Below are 14385 nucleotides of genomic sequence, written 5' to 3'. Positions count from 1 at the left end.
TGTATTCGCCCTTACACTCTTACCGGACTACCGTTAAGACATTCAAGCCATCCGCCTTGATAAGGTGGCTGAATCGTCGATAATTTTGAAATCGCGTCGACATGCACGATTTGCAAAGTCTCGCAATATTCAGCGGTTGAGAGAACCAAGAAACAAAGAATACAAACAAAGGACATGACTGAAAATACGATTCACAGAAACCCGAATTGAGCATATGCCATAAGCAGGCTTCTTATAATTATCTCGCATACTGTCTATTCCATTCCGCCATTCTATAGAATGGCGCCGCACATATTCCGCCACAATTTTAAAATCTCAATACTTCTAGGTCCACGGCGATAAAAACAAATTTGTTTTTTAACGTTATGTTCTTTAGACCCGAAAAGGAAATTTCGAACAGTATTAGGATTTTGGGAGTTTTATTTTTATCTATTTATTTATTTTTTTGTTTTATTCCTTTTTTGGCAAAAAAATGTAGGTTCCGCAGGTTCCGCAAGTTCCGCGGGTCTGCAATCCGTAGTTTAGTAACACCCACCCTTGTTGTGCAAGAGTAAAGATTTGTTCATGAGTAAGTAGTCTCGAAGTTTGAGTTAGAATTCTTTACTATTGAACGCTAGAAAATGGTTAAGCAGAAAGTCATATATTTAGCTACATTTGATCCCTCTATTCTCAGTTTGTACGGCTTGTGTATCTTTCAAAGCGTTTGTGCAACTTTCATTTCGTGTAATTACGTCAACATCAACGTGCGCATTTTGTTTAACGACGTTCCGTTTGCCGTTGCCGTCGTGGTTTTCTTAAACACGGCTCCTTACAACTAATTAACAACAGCTTCAAACGAGAAATAAGTAAAAACTAACAATTTGTATCATTGACACACATCAGAAACGGCATTTTCACCTTGGGTTCACTGGAAGAGACTGTGCAGCGATTGTCGTGTAAAATGAAAAAGCAAAAATTGTCAAACATCAAGACTGCGTCTCTATTATCTATGAAATGCCTTCAGGCATTGACTTCTTATTTCTTTGTTTCATCTTGCAATGTCTAAGTTTATGAATCCTATTTTATTTTTTACCTGATGATGCGTGACCAATTTCATGACTTATATTATATTGCCTAAAAAGATAGCACTGAATAAATAATAACCGATGAAAAAAAACTCAAGGAATGTTATGATTCATTGTTTCCAAAACGTTATTTTATATGTGGACATAGGTGGACTACAGATGACGGAAAAATAGCTGAACATTATCTATGACGAGAAGGAAATTCGAGTTGCGAAATGTGTATCAATTAAAGACACCGCAAGTTGTACGTCAAGGATGGAAACAAAAGCTATGAATCTTTTGTTTTGTTGTTTTTTTAAGAAAAGTTACTTCATGTTTTTACCAGCTTTTATATATACAATAAACGGTAAACAGCAATTTTATATGCGATTTAGTCCGATGTGTTATCATTTCAACTTCGATCGAAAGGACCGAATGCATGCATGGCCAAAGCTGTCGAGATGAAATTCGTTTTGCTTTTTGCTCTCTTGGCTTATACTAAGTTTTCCTTGGGTAATACAACCGGTGCTGGTCAGGTAAGTTGAGGATTTGATATCAACCAGAATAACATATTATGCAGCCTTAAAACCTCATGGGATAATCGAAGGAAACGATTTCTTACATAGTACGTTCAAAAAAGTGCTTAGGAGTTTATCGTCAGTTTAAAGCTATTTAATCTTTTACAGCCATCTGTTATTACAGTGGAATCCCGAGTTTTCGAACCTCGAAGGAAAACGGATAGCTTGAGAAATTGGTGGTATAAGAATTACAGTGTTCGACTGACCAGAGGGACACGACTTTTGGTTCACTCGAGTTAACGGGAGGTTCGAAAAACTGAGGGTTCGAGAAATTGGAATTCCACTGTAATTTTACAGCAAACTGTATATGTATATGTGAAATTCTTATTCTCACCGTCTGATATCCATCGAAGGTGGATCGTATGTATCGAGTTTTATCTTCGAGAAAAAGGGAATGAAATCTTTTCTACCAAGACACCAGAAATCTAACGGCTGCTTCATTTCTATTCAAGAAATTCAATGGACGCTCCTTGAAAACACTGATTTTTCGATTCCCCGTCAAACACTGTCGTCTGTGCGCGATGCAAAAATAGTGAAATTGTTCGGTCAGAATGCTATCGGGGTCTTGTTTGGCCTTGTTTAGCAAAAGTAAAGATTTGTTCATGAGTCGTCGCGAAGTTTGAGTTGGAATTCTTGAATATTGAACGCTAGATAATGGCACAGCAGTAACGCATATATTTACGTTAGCTACAGTTGGTCCCCCTATTCCAAGTTCATTTGTGAATCTGATCTATTTTCAGTCACAGTGTGCAACACCGTGTAATCCCGTCAACATCAATGTGTACGGTAAAGAAGGCATGAAGGTACAGTAACAGTGTCAGTTTTTCTTCTGTAGTTCCATCTACTTAGACCGCCTAAAACTTAGGCCATACTCAGCAACATTTCTGGCATAAAGAACCCTGATTTCAAAATATGTTACTTTTTAGTGCGAGAAGGGCGAGAAGGGCGAGAAGGGCGAGAAGGGCGAGAAGGGCGAGAAAGGAGAATTAGGAAAAATCAGTGTAAATGCCATTTACAGGTAACTTGTGCGTTCTCTCCGCTTGTGAATTTCAATTTCAAGGCGCTTTAGTTTCTGAATGCCTTTTAGTCTAAAGATTTACACAGCTATTCTGGCATTTCCTTTATCTTTTATGCTGACACAGGATCCAAACAAACCTTCTGCCCACATTGAAGCTGTCAATAAGAGAGGCATCATGACTTACCAAGCCAAAACAGGTATTCATGCTCAGTTAATTCTCCTCTTTGCAGAATGTGATATCAGGGATCTCAAATTCTCAGTTCAGGAGTTACCTCTGGTCTTTTTGAAATTGAATTTGACGTTTTAAATAACTAATTGCAAAAACAGACTTTAGTCAGTTGATAAATCAAAGCACAGCAAGGTAAAAAAGCACTAGTGTCTGCGAACGTATTTTCATTTTGAATAACGAGTTTTATTTTGATTTTCTTCTAGTGATAAAGGACTGGTCTGTCAGTGTCCCTCACAGCCACCTGGCAGGCGGCATGAAGTACCACGACGGAAAGCTGACTATGCCCACCCCTGGACGGTACTACATATACACACAACTTTACTATCACTCCGTCGGGAGAGTCCATGTTCGTGTGAACAACAAAGGCGTTACCATGATGCAACCACTGAATTCAGTAACCGGCGGAGGTGCTCTGTACGCTGGAGGGGTGTTTAACCTTAAGGCTGGTGACGCCATCTCGTTGGCTGTGAGTACTTCCATCAAACTATTCATGGGTACTGATCACAGCTATTTTGGGGCGTTTTTGATATGAGTTTCATTCATAGAGAGATCGGTGTAGTGCCAAACTAAGCTACGCCATTCATCGATAAGTTTTTGTTAGTTCGAGTTACCTTGATTACTTTGCTCTCAAAATAGTCTCAGTTGTTATAGATGGCTGTAATTTTTCATCAAAATAAACACATCAATAAATGAAAAGGATGGTCCTTGATGTTTGTGGATTACTGTTTTAACATGTTGAGAGCCAAGCGGATCAACCAGCGCATGAAAACACTGTAAAAGTAAATATTTGGAATCAGCTTTCTTCTCAAGTTGCTCTTCCATTAAAAGATTCTTAAACCCCAGATTATGTTCAAAAACATCCAGTGGGTTCGCGCATCTCCATATCCTGAAATTTCACTTCATTCTCATTTCACATCCCCCAATTTTTGTGTCCACAACGCAGTCAAAACAATTTAGGAATTAACAAAAAAGAAACTTTTGGTAAAAGTGCTAACGGTACTTCATCTACGCACAAATTTACTATCACTCCCGTGTGAGTCGATGTTCGTGTGAACAACAATGTCTTTATCATCATCATACAACCACTGAGTTCAGACCATGGTGCTCTGTACGCTGGAGGGGTGTTTAACCTCAAGGCTGTAGGTGACGTCATCTCATTGGATACAAATCGAATGTGGTTTAGCGTGGTCTCTACTCTTATCGACAACGATACGCGTCATCGCAGTGGTCAAAATGTTGTGGATTCACGAGGCGCAGCCGAGTGAGTCCAGAACAAATTTTGACCACTGTGATGACGCATATCGTCGATAAAAAGAGTACAGACCACACTAAACCACATTTCGATTTGTTTTTTACCACAACATCAACGTCAAAGGAAATGTGTTTTTTTTCAGAGCGCGAGCTGAAAAAGGCATTGCGCGACACATTGACGCGAGCAGCTTGGTCTGGTCTCATATCGACAATGGCAAATTATAGCCAATCAGATTGCGAGATTAGTAGCAGTTGTGGTAAAACTGTATTTCCATCACTTTCACTTCGGTGCGTTTGTGATTTGAGTTTCATCAGTCGTTGCATTCTTTGGAACTGCGCCATATCCTTAGGAACTGAGGGTAAGGGTTTCAAAGCTTGGTAACTTTTTAGACCACATTTTTGTCTGGTGTCGCTGATAGGCTCTTTGCAGCTGGGGTCACGTGACAGAATGTTTTGCTGAAAAATGTTTATATTATGGGCTATAACTTAAAGAATGCCAGAGATGGAATGAGCATATCAAAAATTATTTACCTATGATTTGTGATATGACGTTCTTTGGCTATGGCAAATAAACTGTATAAATTAATAGCCTCAAACTGTAAACTAATAGTTTTGGTAGGTTTGGTATGTTAAAAAAACAAAACATTCTAGGGACAGCATTTCGCGCCTTAGCTGTCAGGTAGGCGTGAAATTGGTCTCCCCTCAGCAGGGGCGAAAACAAATGAATTGATCGCAAAGCACCTGCATAAGAGAGGGGTTGTTCTCGTTAATACATGTATTGTGGAATTTTAGTTATGGCCGGTCAGTAAAAAACATGGACTGCAGTCGGGAGGCCGCATTTAGTCCGCGGCCCCCATTTTATACCCAAGTCCGCACGCGTTTTATGCCCAGTCCGCGTTTTATACATAAGTCTGTGTTTTACATCCAGTCCGTAGTCTGCAGTCCGCAATCCGCAGTCCGCAGTCCGCAGTCCGCAGTCCACAATGCATATTTTATACTGACCATGTAAATCGACACCAACTATGTTTGTTCCGTTAGTATGCGAGACGACGTGCTTTTAGTACCAAAACTAGGACAATTATTTTGCTTACGAACACGACTTTGAATCGCCTTGGCTTAGTGGTAACAGCTACAGGGCATTTTCACTTCCGAAACAATGAAACGTAGCACAGGTCGGTGTGCCCAAGCAACCCTGTAAGAGTTGAACCCCGGGAGGGGTACTGCCATATATGGGCTATATGTGCAGCTGTGAAAGGTATGGTTTTCAAGCAGTTTACTCTAGGATAGGGTATATAAATCAGAGCGTTCGCGTCTAGAATAGCGTATCATTTTTCACAAAACTGACTGGTTGGTTGGAGATTTTATCTAGACTAAGGAAACCAGGAATTGCCTCTCAAAAATATAAAAGAATCAAATCGGCAAGTTTAAATTTTTGCAAATCAGCCTCAACAGTCACGATAGATGGGGCATTTGGGGAGTTTACTCTAGTATAGGGTAGCAAAATTCAGCTGAACTAGCTCTGGGATAGGCCAAGGGTTCCAGAGTTCCAGCGGCACATCCCCACCCAGAAATTCCCAAAGTACCCCCCCCCGGGAGTTGAACTCATTTCCTATGTAAACACTTTCGTTGGGTTTACGTTTCATAGTTTGCGCACAGAAATCTAGGCCAGCGAAGTGAAACTCATTTCCTCCTTTGATTTATTCAGCAGAAAGCAGCATTGGTTTCGGTCGCAGAGAAGAGGGTACACAACACGCTGCCAAACTACAGCTTTCTGTGGGTTCGAAAAGTCGTACACATTTCGTTAAGACATGTCTGCAGGGTTTTTAAATGCCACACTGACTTCGAACTTTAAATAAACAACTTATCCGCTACAGTCTTCGATAAGCTGCCTCGAAAAGCCGTACACATTTCGTGAAGACATGTCTACAAGGTTTTTCAATGCCATTAACATTGACTTCGAACTTTAACTAAACAACTTCAGTATCCGCTAGAGTCCACAATAAGCTTCCTCGACACTCGAAAGTCCGCAATATTGTGCAACACTCGAAAGAAAGCACATGGACGAACATGGACATGACGTTATTCGCCCCTGAAGAATTTTTTTTTTTGGGGGGGGGGGCAATTTGGTGTCCCCCGATAGATACATACTGCGCTCTGATTGGTTTAGCGAGAGCATGCGCAGACAATTGTCCCTCGACCCTCTCTTCTCTGAGAGCGTAGTATTGCGTGACAGAGAGAGAGGGGTCAGAACTGGACTACTTAATACCCTGAAAGGTACCTCAAAAGTTTCCACTGTGGACCTTTTGAGGCTGAAAAAAAAGTACAATGAGCGTAATAATGAGAGTCCACTGCCATCTCCCACCCCCCCCCCCCCCGACCACTACTCATCGCCCGCAGGCTATTTATCAGCTTGGCCTCATCATAATTATGTACAAATGACCAAAGCCCATGTCGTGAAGACACAGTTACAATGAAGAAATATCAAGGAGTCGACAAAGTTCCATTCAAACTATGTATATTCAGAGAATAAATGTTTCACAAGGCGGCCATGAAAGCATACAGAAAACGACCATGTGTTTCTCGCGTGTGTTACATGAACCATATCAAGTAAACAGAAACCGCTGACCGCAACTCGCTTGATTACAAATAACAATAAAATAGCGTAAGAAAATGTATGTAGAATGTTCACTTATTATAGTCTCTAAGTCTCTATGACAGCCCACCTGAGCTATGAAAAGTTCATATATATATAATACTAGTAACAATAATAACAATTAACAAGTGCATGGTTAGTAGAGAGGACTAACTATAGTCAGTGTGGCAATTTTAATAAACACACCAAAAGATAAAACAACCATTCATGTAGTTATGATTCATTCAAACTATTTTTCCATTTGATTGAGGATAGTCCCTATGCCTGTTTCTTCATTAATGATTTCTGACATTCATCTTAAGCTAAATAATAATAATAATAAAAAAAAAACACTGGAAAAATTATTACAATATTACTGCAGCAGAAATGGTTAAAAGATTTTGACTAAATAGTAGGAATTAAGTTCTGCAAATTAAAATAAAAACATGTACTTTCACATTTAGGATTTAAAGCACTTGTGCAGTGGTCTTTGAAAACTTGTTGAATTCAGAAATTCTTTTTTTTTTTTTTCGTCGGCGATCGTGCATTACAAATTCAAAACAATTGTGGGAGAACTACCACACAGTCTTCAAAGCCTTGGCATCTCCCTTTCCAAGCCACTTTCTGCATCATACTAAAGAAAAATTGGCAGAGCTGCCTTTAAGGCCAAAAAAATACAGAAAGCACTTGTAAATCCAGCATGTATTAAATTGGATAAGGAATGCAGAAAGCTTACAAAACAAAAAATGTGTGTATTCAACATCACTGAAAGACCTAAAGGCCTTCAAGTGGACAAGACTTATTAAGGAGTGGTGAGCACAAGCAACTACTCTTTACAAATTTCTGAAAACTATTGACAGTGGACAATGCATTTAACAGCAAACTGGGCTCCAAACTAAAACCATTCATGGGAACTGCTGGTGCAATCCTCCTAAAAGGAAGGAACCAGAGGATGTCTACAGTCCAGCACCTGGTTGGCTTTTGCCTCTTTCTTGGCCGCACAAGAAAGAAGGTTCATTCTTTTTAAATTGATATATTTTCTGTTATCATTGTGTACACACACTCCAGCACAAGTAGGTTAGTCAAGTATCTGTATGACCACATGCATCACACACAACCCTGCTTAACCCACTAGGTTGTCTGTAATGTTGCAATTCAAGCATTTGCCATTATTGTTTCTTTGCCTCTCTTTCCAGAATTACATCCAGTACATACATGTGTACTTTTGTACATGTACAAGTTTCCTTGCTCTATTCTGTGTCTATAAGTATTATTTCAGTTGGGGATTAACAGATTGTGAACTGACAGATTCTTGTATGATTCATGTGGTACGTGTATTTGCATTTTATCATGACATCAGGACTTTTCCAGACTTCAAACACTTGGTTTGTGTGTTGGAAAGAGAGCAGTGAACATGAAAATTAAGGAGGCTTCATGCGACTATGACAAAAAGGTGAAGACCTGGAAGGCAGCCATAGAGCAAAAAAAGCAAGATATTGTTCAGCTGTACAACTGTTAATATGAAATTTATATAAACAGCAGTTTCCATACAGTAAGCACTTATTTCAATTAGATGGACTATTGAGAGGTAAACCCTTTGACACCTCACAATGGTCAATGTAAACATTTCAGAAAAATCCTTGATGTAACTTTCCTTTTGAAAAAATGTAGACAAAATGAATAGTACCATATATAAAGCACTGCTTGAGAGGTTTCATTTAGATGGTAAAATCTAACATCTCTGGCTCACAAAGTTGAAGTTGACAGCCATGGAAAAGGAGTAAAGCTTCAGAATTCATCCCATCCCTACCCACTCTACCAAATGCCTGTACATATGATTCAATATCATTTGGAGGACCGTAATTGATAACCCGATATAGACATTTAAAGTCAACTCCCATTCCGAGGGCAACTCGTTGCAATGACTATTCGCACACTCATAGACGTTCGGGCACCTTCCGACTTGGGGGGCGTGGTGACCTTATTGCCCGAAAAAAAATTACACAATGCCTGAAAGCGTGAGTGTTGTTCAAACACACTCAAATCGCAGTAACAACAAAAACGTTCACAATTCTCATGAGTAATGAAACTGTTATCATTCCAAAAGGAGTTATTTTGAAACCATGCATGCCCAATTTACCATGATGAACAGCCAGAAAACAAGAAACAGTTAATTCTTCCTCAAACGAAAAGTTCAAGAAAGATTTTTGAACTGCTTTTTGTGCCATTCAAAATGGCTCTTTTCAGAGCCACCACAAAACAAAAGTCTTGGTCTTCTTTTGCTTTGATTCTTTTGTCATTGTTTTGTTGATGGAAATAATTAATAATATCCATATCGTGGATTTTCACGATACACAATTAAACAATATGTGGCTTCTCCAAAACAGAATACCTGGATCCTTATATCATTTCACCTTAACTCCGTTTTGACAAGGCAAATATCAGAGAAAGTAGCCTACAAGCCTGGCGTGTATGCCTAGACTACCTTTAAGAATGTTTTCTCCCGAGTACTTTTGCCTGAATCATCAGCGTTTTGCCCGAAAATTTTCAAAAATTTCTCAAACTCCAGGGGCTGCAGCCCCCCTGCCCCTGCCTCCCCGGACCGTACGCCTATGCACACACTTCCATGGGGATCTGTCAATGATGACAACACATGCTACTGAATTTAATTTTAATGATGTTTCACTGTGGTACATTGCAATCATCTTACTTGTTGATTTCTTTGGTGAATTTGATGGCCAGTAGGCTTTATCTTGTAAGGAATTAATGAAAAAGTTATAAAGTTCCCCACATGTCTGGTAGTCTTTAATGTAGATCAAAGTCCTTGGACATTCAACCCCGTTTCTGCTAACCTCTTCAGCCTACCATAAAAAATTACAAATAATGTCATTTGTCACCTTTTTAATGACCAGTTTCACATTTTTTCTGTTTGGACTGATGATAACTTCGAAGTCTTGTTTAAAACTGAAGAGCTGCATGATTCTCTTTGTTGTGGCTGCAGTGGCAGTTGCTGTGAGGGCCAACAGTGGAACTCCTCATGGGAGAAGGGACCTTATTTCGCCAACACGTCCACACCACTTACGAAAAGGATGTTTCTTATCAGTGCTCTCACCCCTGACAAGTAAGAAAGGCTAAATATTAACCTGTAATTATATAAGAACAAATGGCTAAACCTGCTTATCCTTAAGGTTACACATTTGAAAATACAGGTTTTATATAGTTATGTACATGGGAATATATATGCAGTACCTTTAGCTAAGTACGCTTACATGTACATGTGTCTTTTTTCAACAGTGTTGGAAAAAAATTGACATGTTCTGTGTAGGTGTAATTATACTTATCCCAGTTACACATTTAGATAGTAAAATAGTCCTATGCAAAGGTTCTGCCAGTGCTCAGGTTTCACTGGAATGGATTTTAAGTAGGATTTCAACCACAAGTTTACCAGTCAGAGTGCAAATTTTTCTTGCAATAACTTCGTCGATGAATAAAGGCTTTATGACACATTTTCATGTCAAATCTTAAGTACCCAATTAAAGCTTACTTAATCAGTCTTGTTTTATATGAGCTTTAACTTAAAACAAACATAGGCACGCAAGGCGTGCAAGAGTTATTTTTTTGTGAACTTTAAGTCTCGGAGATAGGAGCATTCATGGAACTGTTTACAGTAATGATTTGGTTGATTTGACAAGTTTTTTTGGTTGCGATGTACAGCAAGAAAGAAACTGGGAGTTTATGATGTACATAAGTTGTTACATCGGTAATGGTAAGATAACTAAATAGTAAGCCATAAAATGTTTGACTGAACAAACTACAGTAATCTGACACGTCTCCAGATTAATGTAGATACCATCTTATTTTCTAACGGGCAATTTTATTCGTTCTTTGATAAAACCCACACTGTGATTGGTCTGACACGCGCACATGCATAACTCCCTCACACACCGATCACGTAACCCTTCCCCAGACGGGGACTCTCTTATATGGGCTATATACGTCTGTTCGGCCCCGAAGGGCATGGTTTTTCAGCCGTTTTGGTCATAAATAGGGTATCGATTTTAGCTGATTTTGGCCATTTTGGTCATAAATAGGGTACGGTTTTTGCACTCTAGCCTTGATATGGGTATGCTTTAAGAAGAAGCCACTTTTTCATGATTATCGAAAAGAAAATCAACAAAAGCCCTTCACAAATTTATATGTTTACGGTAATTTAACATTGGTTTGAACTAGGGAGCTAATTATAACGCAAGTCTGAAACAGGGTTTTGATTTGAGGGTCAGGTCGTAAATAGGGTTTCGAATTTTTGGTCAGGTCATAAATAGGGTAAGGAATAACGCAGATTTCGGTCATAAATAGGGTAAGGGTTTTGGGAAGAGGGCCGCACACCCCCAACCAATTTTTCTGGGAATACCCCCTCGGGAGCCCTTCCAGCCCCTAAGAGGAATTTTTGCTCAAAAATACTCAAGTTAAGAGACATTTCCGCATTTTATACGAGTCGTAAGTTTACCCTTTTTACACAACACAACGCAACAACACTACTTCACCGAAAATTGAGAGAAAGAGAAAAAAACCTCTCTGACACGTTGAAAGTCTGATTTAATTAAATTGCACTTTAAGTTGGTGCCACACAGTCTTCAAAGAACATTTGAACAGTTTTCATACTTTTTACCTTTAAAAATATCGGACTGAAAAGAATGTCATAAAATGCCCATCAAATAAAAATATTAAAATGCTACTGCAGAGACGTAAAAACACTCTAGAAATGAAAGCTTCTTTTTTGTTTAACCTGGGAACAATAGCCGATAACCTGTAAGCTCTAATTGAATTTACTACCATATGAAAAACAAAAGTGTCCAGTTACCATTTGTAACTAAAAATAGTAAACATCTCGTGGGAACAAGTGGTGACGATTCGTCAGCTCTAATTGAATTTACTACCTTGTGAAAAACAAGAGTGTCAAATTACCCATTGTAACTAAAAAATAAAAATATCTCGTTATATTTGCATGCAATAAGAACAAAACAATCGTTACCTGTACTTACTATTGTAAACGTTAGAACTGCTTCAAATCTAAATAGTCTCGTCTCCTCTAAAAACATGTCCTAAGAACTAGAACCGACGATTCGTGACCTCTAATTGAATTAATACCTTGTGAAAAACAAAAGTATCAAGTTACCCTTTGTAATTGAAAATAAAAATATCTCGTGCCATTTGCCTACTACTCATGAACTGCTTCAAAACTCAAGACTCATCTCGTTCATAACTAGCCACCATTACACTGAAAATTATGCACTCTAAAACAACGCAATGTCCGTATGTAACTGTCACACTCCCCTCCAAACCGGACTAAAAATCACAAACCGGCAACATACACGTCACTCTTTATTTTTCAATTACCAAAGTCCTTGTGTTTGTACATACCTTGTTTCTCACGTACCATTTACCTTTACAACAAGAAATTTGATTGGCTGTTCATAGTAGATCCAATCTGATTGGTGTGACATACATACATCTCTCACTCACTCACTCACTCACTCACTCACCCATTGACCCGTCCATAACATAGCCGACGCGCCGACTAAGAGGTATTTTTTTTACAAAAAAATAACTCAAAAAGGAATATAATTAACACTGTTGTAAATAGAATGGCCCCCTTCCTAGTAAACAAATCAAAGAATGTACTTACCAATGAACAGCTGTATGCACCTCATCACAAACAACAGCAAGTGCAACAGTATTTTTTTGGTAAGACTCCATGGAGAACATCTCCCTGAATTTTCCATCTTCAGTCAGTGACTCATGGGCTTCTATACAACAAGGCGTAATCCCCATTTCCATCTAATATTTCTCTATCACTTGTTTGGCTCACCTACATAACCAGCCTTGACTCCCAAGGAACCTGAGGTACATCACCTGATCCTCAACGATTGAAATTAGTGGCGAAATAACGACAACCAACGGGTTGGCAGGGAATTCATAGCCTTTAGCATTCAAGGAACTTGTTAAATACGCCAGGCAACAGTTGAAAGGTGAAACGTTTACCGTAACCTGTCGGCAATTGCCCGAAAACATCTCTTCTCGCTACAATTTTCTCGATGATAAGCCCCCGCTCCGCTTTCAAATCATCCACGGGAAACAAAGACAAGCTTTCTTTAAGGACCTGTTGGAGGTCATTCTCGAATTTACGCCCAACACTGTTGCCAGCCATATTGCTAAGGGACTTTTGGTTTGGCGCGATAGTAAGAAGGTGCGTGCACTGTAATTAGCCCGATCGTTCCCATGTTCGGTCAACATAGTTGCGTGGCCCGTGCAACGGCGATTTGCACATCATGGAAAGTTTCAGAAGTCGTTCAACGATCGAGGAGAAATAATAACTAAAGTAAGCTTGTGTACTCGACTAGCTTTCCCCGCAACAATCTCGTTCACAGAGTCTTCGTTCCCTTTGACCAGCGGTCGGAAAACGAGAGCTCTGAGAGCTGGGAGCAATCATTTCAGGCATGTGCCATAGATGCAGACTGCGCAGTGAAACCGGATAGAATCAGCGTGCATTTGTCCCTCGAGGAACTCTAAAACATTAAAAGAATACTTTCTCTAAGACATGAACTGTTCAGATAGCCAAGTTCCCCGAAATAAGTCACTTTTTTAACCATCACGACAGCTCTCTAGGCCGTCATGTAAATGTCGCGTCACGCAAAAGCTTAGAAATTCAAGCGTAGTGTATCACAAAACCAAGAACCCATTCGGAGCGAAAATCTGTATGAATATCAGTTTTCAGCTGCTCTTATACACCATTAAAGTAAAATCTCAGGAAGATCAATAGTTTTGTAGTTCGAATTTTAGTGACATCATGTGAAAACCAGCTATTGCCTCCTAGGCCCCATGCTACGGCCTGTGATTGTCTTGGCTTCGTTGAATCTTTTTGTTAAAAAACTCTCCAGGAGAATCTTCCCGTTGTATGGGACAAGCAACTGGGTCGATCGATCAAGAAAACAACTTCGTGTAAGAAGGCGACAGAGTTACCCGGCTAGACCTCCTCGCTGATTGGCCAGAAAATTATTTTTGGCCAATCAGTGGGACGGAATTCGACCACTTCCGGAACTGGTTCGGTAAGGATAAGTTCTCAGGGACTTGTCAGTTTTTGAAGGAAACTTTCGCCCAAAAATATCGCATCGTCCCGACTACCAGCCCCTCGGGGTCTCCGAGGATGAGTTTATTCCAGTATGGTCCTCGCACTTGTATACATCGCCCGCGCCTCCGTGAGTGCACAAGTTCTTTGACCGAAAGCTGTTCGTTAAAAGGTCTATTACTACCGCTACAAGGTCACTTCAGGCATTAACTTATTAGTATTTCTTTATTTTATCTTGTCATGTCTAAGTTTTTTTTTCTACCTTCTGATGCGTGACCAATTTCATAACTTATATTGTAGGCTTTTGTACATTATGCTAGCATTTTTTCGAGCATTTTAGGGAGGCAAAAGCATTAAGCATTATTCGAGCATTTTAGTGGCATTTTCCTGGAAAATTACTAATATTTTTTTCCACAGAAAATAGAAATAAAAACTATTTTTTACCAGAAAATGAAGACTTAACTTAGCCTCTTCATTTAAGTATCATTGACTGAAAGGGACAAAGGAT

General features: G+C 39.4%; 1 protein-coding gene, 1 long non-coding RNA gene and 1 pseudogene across 3 annotated transcripts; 2 read left to right on the top strand and 1 right to left on the bottom strand.

Annotated features, from left to right (window-relative positions):
• Window positions 1–1369: 1369 nt before the first annotated feature.
• LOC110056262 (tumor necrosis factor-like) lies at window positions 1370–3577 on the top strand (annotated as a pseudogene). The gene is made up of 5 exons (XR_016208132.1): window positions 1370–1579; window positions 2362–2424; window positions 2548–2639; window positions 2764–2836; window positions 3072–3577. The product of XR_016208132.1 is annotated as a tumor necrosis factor-like (transcript).
• A 4081-nt stretch (window positions 3578–7658) lies between these two features.
• On the top strand, window positions 7659–8270 carry LOC149111353 (uncharacterized). The gene is made up of 2 exons (XM_089292433.1): window positions 7659–7763; window positions 8112–8270. Exons 1-2 carry the CDS (start codon window positions 7659–7661, stop codon window positions 8268–8270), a joined length of 264 nt encoding a protein of 87 aa, XP_089148559.1.
• A 1140-nt stretch (window positions 8271–9410) lies between these two features.
• Window positions 9411–13215, bottom strand: LOC149111352 (uncharacterized). Its single transcript, XR_016208138.1, has 2 exons — window positions 12438–13215; window positions 9411–9865 (listed from the first exon to the last, which is right to left on the bottom strand). It is a non-coding gene; the product is annotated as an uncharacterized LOC149111352 (long non-coding RNA).
• Between the last annotated feature and the right edge of the window lie 1170 nt (window positions 13216–14385).

This window comes from Orbicella faveolata, unplaced genomic scaffold (genome assembly GCF_042242905.1).
Source record: "Orbicella faveolata isolate gen_17 unplaced genomic scaffold, um_ofav_v1 contig_24, whole genome shotgun sequence".
Taxonomy (NCBI): domain Eukaryota; kingdom Metazoa; phylum Cnidaria; class Anthozoa; order Scleractinia; family Merulinidae; genus Orbicella; species Orbicella faveolata.
The sequence above is the reverse complement of the archived record's forward strand: the minus strand, read 5'-3'. Positions and strand labels throughout refer to the sequence as shown.

Coding starts and splice junctions, on each gene's coding strand:
- LOC149111353 (XM_089292433.1), top strand. CDS start 7,659: ATGGGAACTGCTGGTGCAATCCTCCTAAAAGGAAGGAACCAGAGGATG. Junction 7,764..8,111: donor TTGGCCGCACAAGAAAGAAG/GTTCATTCTTTT, acceptor TCATGACATCAG/GACTTTTCCAGACTTCAAAC.